The 18121-nt window shown below is 37.1% G+C and overlaps 1 protein-coding gene across 7 annotated transcripts in view; it reads right to left on the bottom strand.

The window, feature by feature from the left end:
• ST6GALNAC3 (ST6 N-acetylgalactosaminide alpha-2,6-sialyltransferase 3) overlaps window positions 1-18121 on the bottom strand; it is a 467918-nt gene that overhangs the window by 255349 nt on the left and 194448 nt on the right. For 5 of the 7 annotated variants that reach the window (XM_036235325.1, XM_036235327.1, XM_036235326.1 and 2 more), the window contains exon 2: window positions 9337-9531. In XM_036235325.1, the coding sequence (XP_036091218.1) occupies window positions 9337-9531 (195 nt within the window). Of the gene's footprint in view, window positions 1-9336; window positions 9532-18121 lie in introns of those variants that run through there. The other 2 variants (XM_036235328.1, XM_036235329.1) reach the window with 1 other exon arrangement.

Here is an 18121-nt window from a genome sequence, read left to right as displayed (position 1 = left end):
ATATTTGAATTTCTAATAGGCCCCTTTCAACTGTGTTAACATGACAGTTGGCAAATAGGCATTTTTCTACCTAAGGTTATGTAATGAATAAAATCCTCTTATGTCTTCCTAGGGAACCTATACATCATTGAAAACTATGATAATGGATCTTTTATCAATAACACATGTAATTTGTAAAGTGAAAATCGATCTATTTTGACTGATGATGTCTCATAGCAATAGGGAAGATTTCTTCTGAATAATTATAATAAAAAGTATGTGATTTATCAGTTGAGTAAGATTAGAAACTGAGCAAGTTATCAATCTTGTCCAGCCATTTTCTGGCTTCATGACCTTGAAAATTGTGACCTTTCCTCCTTCAAAAGATAAGCTAGTTTCCTAAATATATGTCCCTCAGCAGGAAGATATACAGCAGGCATCTCTATGGACACCTCAGCTGAATGAGGGACTGATGGATGTGTCTTCTCAGGCTCAGCCTCCCAGCAGTTCTGATGTATGGATTTGCAAAGATAGCTCCTTTCATCCTCCACCTTGTTTAAAGCTGAGTTTTAGAATGTTTGGCTGTTGTTGTTGTAAAATAACTATAAAGTATAATATATATATCAGCTAGAACATTTCTGGTTGCAAGTGACTGAAATAGTTGAAACCAGCAAACATGAAAGAGAAGGATTTATTATTGGCTTATATACCCAAACCACATGGGAATGGCAGACTGGCTTCAATAATGGCTTGTCTCAGCACTAGAGAATTGTCAAGGCTCACACCTTAGTTCTGCAACTGGTTACTGCTTCTCTCAGTGGCTGGCCTCATTCTCTTCAGGAAGCACAGCCACAGACACCCAGAGACTCATATCTTAACACTCTATCATCAAACAAAAAAGGGTCTTTCCCACAGCATTACCGAGAACAATAAAATTTAGGAAGGGTTAAAAATGGCCCATCTTGGGCCCTGTGTCTGCCTTTTGATAGATCACTAGCCTGAATTTTCTTCCTGTCCTTGTGGCCAGAGGGGGAAGAGACTGTTTCTTCAATAAAGAGGTAATGGAGAGTAGACAAGCACAAGAGGCACTATATATACCTAGTGGGTTAATTATACTCATTAACCATTCTACTATGTATTATAGTATGTATATAGATAATCTATATATGTTTGTATTTAAGAAAGTGTAAATTGTGCTGTGAGCATATGTGTATGTATGTATTGTATGCATGTACATATATATGGATGTATGTGTTTTCTGTATATTTGTATATATTGTTCCATGTATAGAGATGTGTATACACATCATATGTATTACTGATTTGCAAGTATGAGTGTGGTTTTTCCCTTTCCAGGGAGCCCTTCACAGTCCAAGTTTATAATTACCTAATGAATGCATTTTCTATCCTCTATACTCCAGAGTAAGTTGCATTCCAGCCGGACTGGCCCATTTGCTGTGCCCACCTGTGTCTGATTTCCTTCTCTGGAAAGAAAGAGGATCATGCAGGCCTGCAGCAGTGCCTCAGGGGCCCTTTGGGCATGGGGTGCCACGTCCATCTCAGAGATACAAAGTGGGAAGCATTGTAAGTGGCTGACTATGTGATTTGGCAGGCAGCAGGACCAAGGTAAGGGCACCGCAAGACTGGATAACCAGCCAAATAAAATGAGGAGCCCAGAGATTAGAACTAAGGGGAGTGGAACCAGAGAGAGGTAAGAAATGGAACAATAGAGTATGAGGTAGTGGTGATTACCAGCACAGACAGAGAAGTTTATCATGACTTTTGGCATAGTGCCCTTGGCCTACTGGGAGAGGAAGGACCTGAAGGAAAATGGACAGTGTACCCTCTGAACTTTTACTTTTGCTCTTTTCTTTGAAGGATAGCAGAATGTGCCATCCCAAGATGTGCCTCTTTGGTATGGAGATTCTTTTAAGTTGATTATTTTAAGAAGCTGCTGACACAGGAGAGCTTTAAAAACAGAGTAGAAACTGCCCTGTCTAAGGGAAATTTACATTAGAAAGGGGGCCTATACCAGCAAGAGAGCTATTACTAGAGATAACTGTTTGTTTGTTTTTTCAATTACAGTTGACATTCACTATTACATTAGTTTCGGTTGTACAGCATAGTGGTTAAACATCTATATTGCTGACAAAGCAACCCCTCAATAAGTTTTTTAATAGCCAGTTTCTACTTCTTAATCCCTCACTTTTTTCACCCAGCCTCCCAACCCCCTCCCATCTGGCAACCATCAGTTTGTTTTCTATCTATGAGTCTGTTTCTGTCTTATTTGTTCATTTATATTGTTTTTTAGATTCCACATATAAGTGAAATCACATGATATTTGTTTTTATTTGTCTGACTTATTTCACTTAGCATTTCACTCTAGGTCCATCTATTTTGTCGCAAGGAAACCATCAACAAAAGGAAAAGACGACCTACCAAATGGGAGAAGATATTCGCCAATGATACATCTTATAAGGGGTTAATACTGAAAATAGATTAAGAACTCACTCAATTCATCACCAACAAAATAAATAATGCAATTTAAAAATGGGCAAAGGACATGAATAGACATTTTTCCAAAAAGGACATACAGATGGTCAAGAGACACATGAAAAGATGCTCAACGTCACTAATCATCAAAAATTAAAACCACAATAAGATATCACCTCACACTTGTTAGAATGGCTATCATCAAAAAAATCAACAAACAACAAGCGTTGGTGAGGATGTGGAAGAAAGGGAAGTCTCATGAACTGTTGGTGGGATTGCAAATTGATGTAGCCACAAAGGAAAACAGTATTGAGGCTCCTCAAAAAATTAAAAATAGAACTACCATGACCCGGCAATGCCACTTCTGAGTATTTACCTGAAGATCCAAAATACTGATTTGAAAAGATAAATGTATCCCTTTGTTCAATAGCCAAGATATGGAAGCAACCTCAGTCTCCATCAATAGATGATTGGATAAAGAAGAAATGGTGCATATATACAATGGAATATTACTCAGCCATAAAAAAAAAAGAATGAAATCTTGCCATTCGTGACAACAGAGATAACTTTCACCTAAGAAATCTGTCTGCATGGCAGAGCAAACATTTGTTTACCAAACATCTGCTCTTCAAAACATCCTATGAATTGCTTTCCTCTCTCTGAAGCCCCAGACTCCGATCCCTTTCCTCATCTCAGGATAGAATATAAGCTTCTATTGCCTGACTGCCTTTTGAGTCTAATATCTTTGTAGGCCTGTTGTATGAAATTGAGTTTATTTTTCTCCTCGTAACCTGTCTTATGTCAATTTAATTTTTAGATCAGCCAAAGAACCTGGAAAGGAAGAAGAGAAAATTACACCTCATTGACATCCCAAATTCTATTTTTTCTTCTCTCTGTATCCCACCTGATCCTTCTCCTACACACACGTCTCATCTCCCTCACAAAAGCTTTCCGGAATTGTTTTACCGTACAATGATGTCTGCCCCTCTCATTTGGCACTGGAGCATAGATTGCCTTGAGATATGGCTTTTGTTTGGGAGTTGACATTTTATAAGCAGAATGCGAAACATAATCACTTCTCCACTTAACAAATACATAGCATCATGCTTAGGAAAAAGATAAATTATATTTAAAATGATTAATCTGATATGTACATGTCAAATAAGTAATCTTTATTATATATTAATTTAGTTGTTTTTCTATAATAATTTAAGTTGAAATTTCTTTTTCTTTTTCTTTATGACTATACAAATGTGAATATTCAGATTTTAATTAACAATTAAATTGATTAGTTTTAAAGTTTTGGAACATATATTTGCATATAATTGTTCTTAATGTACTAACATAAAATCTAAAGCCTATATTCCCAAATATAGAAAACCTATTCATGTCAGCCTTAGTTACATGTGGACATTTATTTGAATGTGTAGAATGTGTGCTTTTATTGCCAAGAAAGGCAGCTCTGTTCCTTAATTGTTGCTATAACCACAACTTGGAAAATTCTATTGCAACATCAATATGTTATGCACATCTTTAATTAGGATAGTGCAGCCTGTCTGTCACAGCAACTGATCCTAAGTATTCTTATTTAGTCTACTTGAAGCTTTAAAATGTTCTCATTATTTAAAGAGGCATGTTTGGCCTCATTAAATTGTTAAGCCGATCAATATGCACCCCTACAACCTGATTGCTGTGTTCTGGAAATCTTGCGCTTCTTCACTTGGCACATCTTCAGGCACAATCTGAAAGCTCACTTTTCCCCAAATACCAGAAAACCTCTGCAGCTCTAGCACATTAAGGTTCTCTTATCACCTCTGAAAGAGACATTTTCCACCCCTACTAATCACCAAGAAGATATGGATGTGGCATTCTATTGATTGTCTCTTATCTAGTGGTTAATGCAAATAAGTTGCAGGTTACTTGCTTTGAGCAATGTCTTCATACTAGGTCACTCAACAACAGCAGCAACAACTAGGACGAAAAACCACTGGTGACTGATTGCATGGTCTGGAAACTACAGATCGAATCCAGACTGAAGTTCACTTTCTTCTCTTTCTTCAAAATCTGCCATGATCACAATGAGGAGACAATGATTCACTTGAACAAAGCCTTAAGGTATTTTCGTCGTTTACACCTTTCCTATTACACCGTTAATTGATTTAAAATGGATTATTAAAATGTGTGTTAAGAAGAAAATAGAGTTTACAGAATATTGCCAAGCATGGATATATAGATATGGTGTTTTTAAAAAAACATGTATGGGTTATGCTTTTTACCCAGATCGGTTGATAATACAGTAACTGCCCTAAAGCCATAGGTGGGAATGCCCAAATTCGGTACTGTTTAAATAGAGAGTTGCATTATTAACACAGTAATGACTTGGCAGGGCAAAGTGTGAGCAGCTAGTGGGTCAAAAAATTAAAGGAGGTGGGGAGGAAGGGTAATATAGAACCTGTTGTAAAATCTAAATCACCCTTGGTCTAAGCCTTGGTTTGGTGCTGCCTCATGGTTGTTGTCAGCTCAAACATCCTTGAGGCATTATGGGTTCTGTGGCCAGATGAGACTTCAGGATTTCAGCAGTCACTCAGTTGGCACTCGTGTTGCTTCCCCACTTCTCAAGACTTCCTCTCCCCCAAATATAAGAACTTTATCCACACTAGTTAAGAAAGGGAAAGAGACAGGGCAAAGGATGGGAGCCAATCACCAACTGCATTATATTTGTCATTATAGAATGGGAGGGGTATTTTAATTCTTCAATTTATCTCCTCTGGAAAAAAGTCCTTATAGTTTTCACAATATATTCCTTTTAATGGGTTTGAATGAGGAAAAAAAAATATTCCAATAATCTGAAATCTAAGCAAGTCTACATGTTATCCTTTCTGTGTTCCTTATATTTTTACTTCTTGTACTTCTCTTGGGAACAGATCTTTGAAAAACTAGGTGAACTGATAAAATAAAGATGAGCTTAAATTGGGTATAATTTACTATATGTGAATCCTTCAGGGCAGACTGTCACAGATTCTTGAGACTGCCTATATTTCCACTAGTGTCAAGCCAAAGGGACGAGAACTCATCTCATTTTTAAAGATAACCAGAGAATCAGATTTTGTTCCCAAGCAACTCAGCTCTCCACTGTGTCTACTAAATTTTCAATCTAATTCGGCTACCTTCACCCCCACCTTGTTTTAGACAGTAGTGGAGAGACAGATGTTCTCGTAAACGTTTCTACTCATAAAATCTATGTCTAGTGGCAGTAGTGTCTGGTCTAGCTGAAGCATCAGCCAGTAAAACCACCATCAAAAACAATCACGTTTGCAGATACCCTAGGTCTGGAAATCATTGTTGGCATGTCCATGTATTTAAACAAATTCTGGTAAGTCTGGTGGTTTCTCGAAAGAACATGTTTTCTTCTGAGAAACTTCTGAGAAAACCTCAAGGACCAACATCTTAAAATAAATAGATCACTTCTCAGCTGAGCCATGGCTACTGACCCTTCTTTGGATTAGAATATAGTGAATAGGGAGACAGGAGCGTGTGGCTGCCTTTGAAGCAAGGTTTGAAGGTTACTATTAAAGCTATTTACCCCAGTACATCAAATCTACCACTTTAAGACTTTTTTCTCCTGAGTCTTATTTGATGCAGCTCTCTCTGGAAAGGACTGCACCTGAAGCCAGTGTTTGGTGAAGACCAATGCACAGAGGATTTTGGAGTAAGAGTGAAGTGTAGACATGATGGTTTCAAGGAGTGGAACTGTGGGGGGAAAAGATGAAATCAGTGAGTGGGGAGGTAGAGAGACCCCAAATTTTGCTTTCCTGTCAATTTAGCCCAGCGTTGTTTGAATGTGAAGAAAAATCTGTCATTCTCTTTAGGTGTTATGTTGTTTTTCAACTCGCAGACAAGATTTTCAGCTTATCACCTGCACTTATGTTACAATATGGGGCTTCTCTCTATATCATGCATAGACTAGAAGAATAAGTTACCTGTACATCTGCTAGCCTTTGCATAAAATAAAATTGCCTATTTCAAATATTTCTAGTTCATTTTAGATAGCTTAATGCCTCATTGCTTCGTTTTAGTTATTTCTTGCTGTTAAATTAGATGAAATGCTTTATGTGATTTTTGGTCAATAAATATCCTGCTGGGCTCAGAATATATTTTTAATTTTTATTATAAAGTAGACATGCATAAAAGTGCACACAACATGAATGTATACTTAAAAAAAAATATTTAGAATGTAACTTCCAATTGGATCAAGAGATAAGATATTGCTGATATCCCAGAAAGCCATACTAATCATAAACCACTCATTTTTCTCAGAGTTAACTGCTCTTCTCACTTATATGATTATACTTTCCTCAGTTTTTTTCCTTTTTAGTTTTACCTCCTATATATGTCCATAGGCAACGTCATTTAGTATACCTCTTCCTGTGATCTATAAATAAATGCATGTCATGTATTCTTTCATTCGTACATCTTTGGCTCAAAATTATGTTTGTGTAAGATTCATCGATGTTGTCATATATAGCTGAAATGTCTTCATTTTCATTGTTATATAGTATTTCAGTGTATGTTGCACAATTCTAATCCATTCTCCTACTGATAGACATTTAGGTTGCTTCCAGGCTCTACCAGTTGTGAACAATGCTGCCATACATGCTATCTATGCCTCCTGTTGCATGTGCTCATGAATGTCTCTAACTGAATATATGGATGACCAGAAATGCTAGAGCATGGGGTATGTAGATCTTTAACTTTACTCAATAACAGGAAACTGTTTTTTCCAAAGTGGTTGCTGCAATTTATACTCCCCCTACCAGTATATGAGTTCTTGCTGTTCCACAGCCTCATGAATACTTGGTATTGTCAAATTATTAATTTTTGCCAATATGGTATTTAGTGTGTACTGATACCAACTTTTGCTTTTTCCCCCCTCTTCTCATTGTGCTTTTAAGTTACAAAACTCCGATTTCTAATGAGATAGGGAAGTCCTTCACAAGTTTACTGCCCCAAGCCTCGATTCTTTAAAATTTAAATATGAAGTCTGGCATTATGGACTTTGGTATTTTGCTGTTATTCATACCAAGCACTTCAAATCATAACCGATCAGTATAGGAGAAATAAAAGAAACTCATTCATTGAGCATCAGTTTGAAACTGGGCATCTCATACACTTTTTCCTATTTAATCCTTGTAATAACTTTGCTAGTTGATGTCGTCATCCCTATTTTTACGTGTGAGAACTGGCACTCAAATCACATCTGCGTGCCTCCAAAGCCTAAAACCACTTTACCGCGATCGTGTTTCCTCCCAAGAAATAACTGACCAAAATAATGACCAATATCCTGTGGTGAAGTCATTGTATAAAAAACTATACCCAAAGACTATCAAAGATAGCCTATTAATATGTCTAATTCAAAAACTATCTCCCTAGGTCAGTTTTTCCTTTAACACTCCAAAATCCAATCCATTAATATTTAAACAAATGAAAGAGTTCTTGATTTTTGGTGGGATTTTCCTCATGAGAATAATTTGTAAAAAATTTTAGTAACATGTTTCATTTTCCACCTGTGACAGGCACTTGTAAAATGATTAACATGATCCAGTAGGGGTACAGAATATTAAATGACAGCCAGAAATAAAAGTAATGAAACACGAGAGTGAGACAAACTATGCTGAGATGATTTTATAAAGTAATCAATTTATTACGGCACAACAAATTCAAGCAATAAACACTTTCTAAAAAAATAATTTAAAACCAACGAAAGGATAAACATCAAGCAAGACCCTAACAATTTATGTTATTAATAGTGCCTCTTTTTTTAAACTATAAAAGTCTAATAAAAATCCTGTAAATCCTGCAGATACAGAAGCCATTTTCAAGGAATCAAATTAACCAGAAGCAATGACTCAGGTATAATACTGCCTACAAAAGGTGATGGACCAAACCAGTTTTCAATATCCCTCTCTGGATGCTAAGAATAACTCTTGGAAAAGGAGAAGCATTCTGTGCATTACTCTCTTCTCTGTTATCTTTACAAAATGACCTTTCAATGGGATCTGATCCAAAATTCTTCTCAGTGAGGTAGAGAAACTGGTGATTTATAACTTTGTCACCGACAACTTCAAACAGGCTTAGACTCTGCATCTAACCCCACGTTCATCCCACTTCATAGAACAACAACTAACTAACAACAACTAACAACTCTTATACACTTCATACATTTTGCGAAGTTCATTGGTTTTTCCTTCGCTCCATAATACAAATCTTGGCTTGCAAAAGTGCTAGCATAATATGCACTTTCTAGTTGCCAATGTACCTCCGAGATTTAGAGGTTCAGTGATTATAGGATTTAAATAATTTTAACCCCTTTAAATTTGGAAACTCTTTAAATCTCATTATCTCTGCAGCCCTTGACAATTTTAGAATCAGCTTGCCCTTTTCTAGCTCCAGGTCTAAGGATTATCGCATTTTAAAGAGTATAAATGCTTTTCTACAATTCTACAAAGAACTGTCCCTAACCAGCTGACCTACAAGAAATAATGCCAGCAAATTCTCTAGCTGGTAACTGCTGACCAGAGTTAATAAAAGAAAGATATGTATGTTAAGCTACAAACTACCAGGAAAACAGGTAATTGCTTCCTTAACTCCACATGAAGCTAGTGAATCAGATTTGATGTAGGAAGGGTAGCAGACTTTAGACTTTTGTCACTAACTGTATAAGAATGAGAAAGCAGAAAACGTTGGGGACCCAAAGAAGCTCACCACAGCAGATAGAGGTAGTGGAATGATTGGAAGTCATCTTGCTCCTAAAAAAAGCTGTTACCATGGATACCTTTGAATCCTTGGCAACCCTCTGAGGTCTTACCTCTTGTGTCCTCACATTTATGTATCCATAGTGAGTTCGAAGGGGCCGTCTGTGTGTATAGGAGAATGGTATCCATTTTGTACCAGGTTGTCCAAAGCAGTTTAGTAGCAATGGGAAATTCGCTTCATTTACAAGGCGTACAACCAGCAGGAAGAGGAACGCTGCTATGAAGCTCACTGCAATCACAGACTTTCTCTACAAAACATCAAAAAAAAAAAAGAAGAAGAAGAAGAAGAAAAATGGATGAATGAATGAATGAATGACTTTTAACCAAAAGCAGTCACAAAGGGAGATTTCTTTATTCCTCTCCCCTTTTCTTCCAAAGGAAACAAAGGACTCTGCCATTTAGCATATTTTTACTTGGAGACAGAAAATAATTATTTAGCAACCAAGTTACCTTAGTGTACTGAGCCTCTGAGAGTAAGTAGAGCAGCTTTCTTGAATTATCTTTCTATTCTAGTCCTACTCCTCCTTTTCTTACTTCCCTATCTTCTTTGACAACTGCTATTCAGTTTTTAAAACATAAAACGGGCATTCTCAACTATAAGAAATCCTTCCTAACTGCTCGATTCCCTCCCCACCATCATCTCTTCAACCTTGGCCTATCTACCCTACTAGAGGTAAAATGTCTCGCCACTTCAACACCTTGAAGGCATTATCCTTGTTGTAAATTTTTCATTCTGCAATAATTATTTATTGACTTTTCCTCCATGTAACTGTGAGTTCCTAGAGAACTGGGGTGTTCCATCATACTGATCTCTGTATCCAAGGCCCCTGACACGGTACCTTACATAGCATAGTGAATAAATGAATGGATGGATGATTTTTTTGTATTCTGGTAGACAAAATATCATCAAGCATTATTCTGTGTCTTTATCTAGCACCCTCTGCATGTACAAGACTTTGCCTGTGCTATATAATCCAAAAAGCGAACAATAAGAGTAGGAAAAAATCCATGCCAAGCAGCTTAAGAACGTCCCCCTAAATATGTTGCTGTGGAACATGAGCAGGAGCAACTGCATCCTATTGGGGTGAGGGAAAGCAGAGATGTGTTCGCGATTGGGCTTGATAAAACATGTGAGTTTTAATCAGTAGAGAAGTGTAAGCGGAGCTTTCTAGGCAGAAGGACAGAGCAAAGAGGCAAGAAAACACGGGCTTATTCATAGTCACATAGCACTTTCTCTTACTGGGGCACAGAGAAAACGAAAAAGCTGGAAACATCAATGATACCTTAATGGGGACTGCTCGGATATCAAGCTGAGTTTGCTAGGTGGTGGAAATCCAAAGGAGGCTTTCGTTTGTTCGTTTGTGTCTGTGTGTTTGTTTGTTTTAAAGGTGACTATTATAGTCAAACATCGGTGTTTAAGATGCCTTGGAATAAGGAGGAACTAAAGGTAGACAGCAACTAGTTAGGAACTGATTCCAATTGGATATGATAGAGGTAATGAGGGATGGAAACTAGAGCAGTGGAAGAGGGAATAAAAAGGTGAAAAAAGACATGAGAAACTCAAGTTAGATGGAAGGCAGAGAACTTGGCTACTGATTAGATAGAAGTGGCAAGCAGAGAAGTCAGAGGCCTGGTATTTTGAGTCTCAGTAACCACAGTAATACTGGTTTTATCAGGAAAAACCAGAGTGGACAGAGCAAGAACTGACTTAAGAAAATAAGAAGATAAAGCCCTTGGCTTTCTAAGTCCTAGTTTTCAGGGATTGGTGGGCCATGTGGATGGAGCTGTTAAGGAGTTAGGTGGAAAGTCAAGTCTAGAGCTGAAGGCAGACATCAGAAATAACTCTGCCTGAAAAGTCCAGGGTGAAGACACAATGAAATGTTTCTCCATGAAGTTGGACTTGACCTCTGATTCTCCTTCAACCTTAAGGGAAGCTGAATAAATTTCTGGGAATGACCGAACGTTTGTTGTTGTTGCTGTTGTTGTTGCGTTTTCAGCTTACTACTTTGTGGTGTAATCAGCTTTTTCTTTTTCTTTTGGCTCTTCAGGGAATGTCCCCAAAATAGAAAAGAAACCCAAAGTTAGCCCCTGTATCCTCCCTAAGCCCATGGTCACACTCTCTCTAAGAGCAGTAGAATAAGCCCCCAGAAATCAGAGACACCCAAAGGAAGTCTTCACTCTTGGCCCCTACAATTTGTAAAAGCCCCATCCTTCTCTCTAACCAGACAAATTTTTCAATCACCTGAAAGTTCCTTGAGTTCTGCCTCCTCAAAATCCCTTATCTCATCACTAACCACCACGGCCTTACCTCATTTAACCTTCTAATCATGAAAAACCATTTTAATTTGCTCCTCTGTGGAATCATTATGTCTACAACATTGCAATGTGTCAAGGTAACAGCTTAAACGAGGTGATGGATCTTACAAGTTTAAAGGAACACAGACCAGAACAGATGGCTAAATAAAAGCAAAGAGGCCAGTGACCCATTAAGTAAACAGGTAAGAACCTTTTTATCACCATCCGGTAGCTTATTGCAAAACAGTAGTTTGCTTTGAAGGAGACCCAGATGGGATTTGTGCCTTTGTCCAGTCCAGAGCCCAGCATGGCTCTCTGTTTCTCTTGGTTGCTACATTGCACTCCATGGCTAGGGGTTTGCTCCAAGGCATAGATGACCTTTCTGAATTATCTGATAGCACATAACAACACACACATAATGCATAAAAGAGATGAAAATAAATCAATAATTTGGAGAGATACTTCAAAATGGAATGAAATCACAGTTGCAAAAGCCTGCTCCCTAATAATCTGTGTCTGCATCCCATGTCCTATCAAAAGGAACCAAGTAATGAGTACGGAGAGGATGAGGTGAGCAAATGGAGAGAGAAAGCTAGACACGGACTCCTCTGTGATTGACCCGGAATAATATTTTGCAGTGGGCAAAGTGCTCTTTGCACAGCTCAGGCTTCCAGTCCAATCTCTGTTGCATTGCCCGGACCTGATTCTTTGTCCTTCTTCATGCTTCCATATTCTTGTTCAACATGAAATCATTCTCATAGTGCTGATATAAAACTACTCTGACATTTCCCTAGAAAAGGTATAAAACTTCAAGCGCATTCTGTGCTCTAGAAGGCAAGGACAACAGGACTCGATGTGAACGTGCATTTTTCTAGCAGTCATTTCTGCCAGATCATGAGCTTTAGCAATTATAACAAAAACCATGGATGAGGCTCTTCAAAGTCTACACACACCAGAATGCAGAGAGAGTCTGTTGGGAAGCAGAGATGTGGGAGTTAGGGAAGTAACAAAACACTGATATGCATGACATATGAATGTATTCACTTTTTCAAGTCACAATTGCTCATTAAATCTATACTCTGTATAGATTTGATGAGGTGTTGAAAAATAGAAATAACACCAAAAAAGCAGACATTGCTTCCAGAGTCACAATGTAGTGCAGCTAGAAAGTAAACAGAAAAGTGTTATACTACACAGCAAATAAGGTAATGATCAGGGTGCTATGACAGCCCGGAGGAAATAGAGGGGAGGGTGTATGATGGACAATTCGGGGAGTGCTTGCCCAAGGAGGTGGTATTCAAACGGAGTCCTGGAAAATGTGGAGGAGTTAGATAAGTGAAGATGGGAAGAGCATTCCAGGCAGAGGGAACAGCATAGACTAAGGCACAAAAGTTCAGAAGGCCTTAATTTGGTCAGAAACTTGGAAGTCACTTGGCAAAAGAGTGCAGGAGATTGCATGTAGTGGGAGATGATGCTAAGGAAGTAGACAGTGTTTAAATCATAAAACAAAAAATAATAAGCAAAATACATTAATTCAGATGCAATTATCTGCCCCATCTATCTTATATTAGGATGATGAAAAGATAAATGTACCATATTTTATAATTCCAAAATATTCTTCACTTTCCAACCACATGAAAATGTATCGATCCATTTTATTTGAAATTTCCATTTAACACACCACAATCCCCTGCTTCTATTTGTTTGACTTAAGTTTATTCCATCATTGGCTTATTCTAGCAACTGTTTTGAGTCCATCAACGCTCAGCAAATTAGAAGATGCTACCTGTTTACACATGTGTTCTATGTCTAACAATTTGTTTATAAAAGTGATCACTGCTGCCTTTATTGAAGTAATCAGAGCACCACCTAGATTCAACAAACAACAACTAGGTAAGTAAAAACAACAGTAAGGACTTGTCAAGTTTATAATTTAGAAAAGACTCAATTTGACAAACTTTTGTACAGCAAAAATCTGGCATAAATTTAATAAATCATTCCCCTAAGATCAGAAGCATGAACAATAAATGACACAAGGGTTAGAAAATGCAGAGCACAGTTCTGGCACACAGTGAGCACTGAAAAACCAGAAGATGTTATTATTATGATATAACTACTAATGATCAGAGCCCTGGTGGACATGAGCCAATTGGTGAGGATCAGCCAGCCCATGTAAATGCATGATAAGAATTTAGAGATGTCTTTTTCTCAATTATTCCAAGCATCTGCAAACCCTTGAACTGTTCAGTGCAACTTATCCATACAAGCTCTGAGAGAATGTCACTGTGCCCAAACAGATCTGATGAAGTGCATCATAGAAAGCTTTCTTCTTTTTTCTTCATTTTGGGCAAGTCTGAAAGGGGTCTTTAACAGCTGAGATATTTGGAATTTAGTCCCCTCTGTGTTGCAAAAATATGCATCAAAAACGTAGCATTCCAGTTGCTCATTCTTTAGAGTTGGAATATCATTTATTGGACTTAAGCAGAAATTCCTATTTCAAAATATAATGGGCAGAAACTTTATTATTTAGGGAGAAAACAACTGCAAAATTTAGACCTAGCAAATTTGGAAGCTATATTTACATTTTAAGTTTTTATTCTTTCTACCACAGAGTAAGTATTTAACCACAGAATAATCTTAACTTTTAATTTAGTCAGTTGCTAGATTTTATTTTGTTACTTTTTCATAAATAATAAACAAGAGCATAAAGGTGCAATTTTCTATTTCAATAGTATTATTTAATTTCTTACCAGGGTAAATGGTGTAGACTTTTGTCCATATGCTGTCATTTATTTAATAATATAAAGTACCATGTCAATTGTATTATTTATATCAGTGCTCAATCACCTCACACACTGACAGGTCCTTACCTATTGCCTATTTGTGACCTTAACAAATACAAATTCTTTACTATGTAAAAAGTTGTGCCGTCAATGTAATTCTACCTTATGCTATTGGCCAAGTTCCGAATCCAGTTCTCCCTGAAAATAATAGTTTCTTTCCATTTGTACAAGGATAAATTGGCAAAGCTCAGAGTATACGAATAAAGCCTTCATTTGTTTTGTTTTCACTATTGAATCAACAAACTGGATCCTCCTTATTAAACTATACTGAACTCTGGAGAAAACCTCACTCATTTGTTGGGAGAATAAGAAAAGGAGTGCAATAAAATGGTAGACAGTCCTATATTGGTGGGGTCCATACAAGAGCTTAACAAGAGCAACTTTAGGCAGCGTAGCTGGTGAGAGAATTATTGTGTTTATCAAGAAGAAAGTAGTGAATATCAAACAAGATTAACATGGGAGAATAAGTAGTATTTTCAGAATCCAGGAGGATTCTGCTTAAGAAAACATGGTAAGGTAAACAAATTAGATTTTCAGAGTAGGCTTTGGGGAGGGCAAAGGGAGTGGAACTAGACAGGCAAGAAGGGATCTGATTATGGAAGGTCTTGTATATAAAATCATGCCAAAGAGTCTGGACTTAACACTGTAGAATCCAAGGAAGGGCTAAAGCATTGGCTAGACAGGGTTAGACTTGATATGGGAAAGCTCTCTCTGGAAGTGGTATGGTCAATGGATTGGGAGGTGGGAAAGACCCTTTCAGGGAAGATAACAACAAAAACAACAATGGACTATTTCATCAGATTTCACTAGTGGGCATTATGTCAATATGAACACTGCAATTGTTAGTTTCAGAGATTAGTTTTTTTTTTTTCTCCAAAAAAGGGCACTAAGAATAAAGTCCAGATAAAGTGTATATGTACGAATAATCATCATAGTCATAACAGAAGATATTTGAAAGCTATCATTTGGAAAAATACTTCTGTATTTCCAGACCCCCCCCCCCAAAAAAAAAGAGCTATAGAGAGATTAAGTGGCTAGTCCAAGGTCACAGAGCAAGGAAATAGAAAAGAAAGGTATTGAACTTAGATATTCTGACTCTGGAGCCTGTGTTCTAATGAATGAATTAACTAATTTCTTAATTGTTACTCATATCAATGGGGATGATCTTACAAAACTAGTTCATAAATTTTAAAAATGAGTACTAACGCTAAGTAGATTTTGTAATAAACTCTGTCAATAAACAAAATGCTTAATTCATATGGAAATCTAAGAGGCTGATCTAAAACATGGAAATAATATTTACTTCAAAATCAGTAATTTGTGAGCAAATTTAATTAATTTTGCCTAAATCAGGCTTTATTCCTAGTATGAAAAGGACCAACAGGGTACCATTGGTTAGCACTCAGGAAAAATAATGCGATTATTTATTCTTCCAAGTCTGCTAGAAAACATTAGGTACCCTATATCTATCAATAGTATGGAGTCATCGTAGGCAGTTTGTAGGAACCAACATGAGAGAGTGGATATGCCTTCCTTTCTCGGTACCACAATTCCATGATCCTTTTATTCAATGAAGATACAGCTATTCAGCAAAATGATGATTTTAATGAGACAGCAAAATATTTTGTTTAAAAAAAAATGGTTAAAAGTAGTAGAAGCACTATCGATATGGTGACCTACAAGTATTAGGAACCTACATCAACAGGTCACTTTCAGACATGGGTACAATTAATGCAGTAAGAATTTATAAATCTAATAAACAAAAGCCAAAGCAACAGAGTTCTCATGGGCACAACTGTCAAATTATTCTGTGCAAAAAGCTAGTCCTAGGGAAAAATCACATGTGCCCAAAATTTCCTCAAGAATATTTTTTTCCCAGCGGAGACTTCTTATAGCTGCAAACACTATAAACAAGTTCAAGTTAACATAAGCATTGTGAGTTTGTCACATGACATGATAAGAGGTGCCAGTGAACTTTCTAACATCTACTTTAAAACTTTAATGAAAAACAGCAATGAGTTTTCAATATGCACATTTTTCTTATTTTACTTGAGGAGGGGATTTAGGTTTTCCTGACCAGATTTGACTTTCAAATTGCTACAAATGAAAACAATTATGGCTACATTCATTGAGTGTATTTCATTTTGTAAAATTATATAAAACCAGTTTTATCTCATTTGGCCTCATCTTTATCAAATTGCTTCAGTGTATGTCCTTTCACATAGCAGAAAGAAATCAAAGTTCTTCAGAAATACAAGGCAGATTGATATTACGTATGTAGATGAAGAGCCCAGAAAGTAATTGTTTAGCATGGCTGCACAGATAGACAGAAAAATATAATTCAAAGAGCTGGTTCTTATGATGAGAATATCAGAGATTGGGGCAGATGGCCCTAAAGTTATTTTTTTTTTTAATGAAATCTTTGTACTGCAGGAAGAAATATGTTATAATCTACCTGTTGTCTTCTCCCTGTGCCCCTAGCATTCTTTTGAGGGAAGAGAGGTGCTAACTAACCAGGAACAATGAAGGTACTTAGGTGATCAAACCAGGTGCTATTCTCAGCCACTTAAGCATCTTTGTTGGCCTTACTTGGTTTCTACAAACATCTGCTGAAGCCAAGAAAAGGCCGACAAAGAGGATTTGCCTCTTAGAATCTAATTGCCTCTTAGAATCTAATTCTTACTTTTAAGGTGTTCAGAACATTGAAATGAAGCAAGAAGATACATTCAGGTCATTTTAGAGTCATTAAGGAAGGAGTCCTTCCCAGATGCATCATGACAATGATGAGAAGGACAGTGATAAGGACGATGACGATGACAGCAACTCGGACATCTTATTTTTCTGTGAGTCTACATGACCTTACATGGAACAGCATTTATCTCTTCAAGCACATTCAGACATAGCACCTCACGCAATTTCCTCTAAAACCACTGAAGTAAGAAAGAAAGGTTGGATGCCTGAAAGTGCCACTTTCATCTCTCTTCCTCCCTGGCTTCCAGTTCATGGATGGGGATAGGGTGGAATGGGGTGGGTGGAGAAAAAAGATGGAAGAAAGAGGTAAGGAGAAAGGGGAAGGGAAGGAAGGATTCCCCTATAACTATGTCTTAAAAAATTTCTTGAGGGCGTGAACAAAGTTTGAGAAACAGGCAGTATCAAACACAGTGCCTTGAATTTAGAAGATATTCAGTAAATACTTTGTGAAAGAAAATGAATGAATGAATGAATGAATGGAAAAAGAATGGAGGAATTTAAAAAAAAAGTTATTCTCTTCTAAATCTATGTGGCGAATTATCCAAAAAGTTTCATATTAGAATCACTAGGAAAAATATGTTTTCCTACAAGTGGAAAACCTCATAAATTCTTCTTCTTTGTTTCTTTTAATTCACCTCATTTGGAGATTTGATGTGGGTGTGGTGGGGAGGTAGGGGAAGAAGAATTAGATGGGAAATATAAAATGAAGAGAGAAGAATTTGAGTATTTGTTGACCTGGACTATTCACTGAGAATTGCTTTGAAGTTCCTGACAGAACTTGCAGATCTGAATGGTAGTAAACCTGATTAGAGTGACATCCTTTATATGGCATGCAATGAAGATTTACAAGAATTCATATTTTTTAGAAAACAAACTCTTATCTGAGAATAACACTTAAAGTTAGAATCCCGCATCAGGGAATGAAAAGTGGATAACAAAAGGATACTCT

Source organism: Rousettus aegyptiacus, unplaced genomic scaffold, assembly GCF_014176215.1.
Source record: "Rousettus aegyptiacus isolate mRouAeg1 unplaced genomic scaffold, mRouAeg1.p scaffold_m13_p_1, whole genome shotgun sequence".
In the NCBI taxonomy this organism is placed as follows: Eukaryota; Metazoa; Chordata; class Mammalia; order Chiroptera; family Pteropodidae; genus Rousettus; species Rousettus aegyptiacus.
The sequence above is the reverse complement of the archived record's forward strand: the minus strand, read 5'-3'. Positions and strand labels throughout refer to the sequence as shown.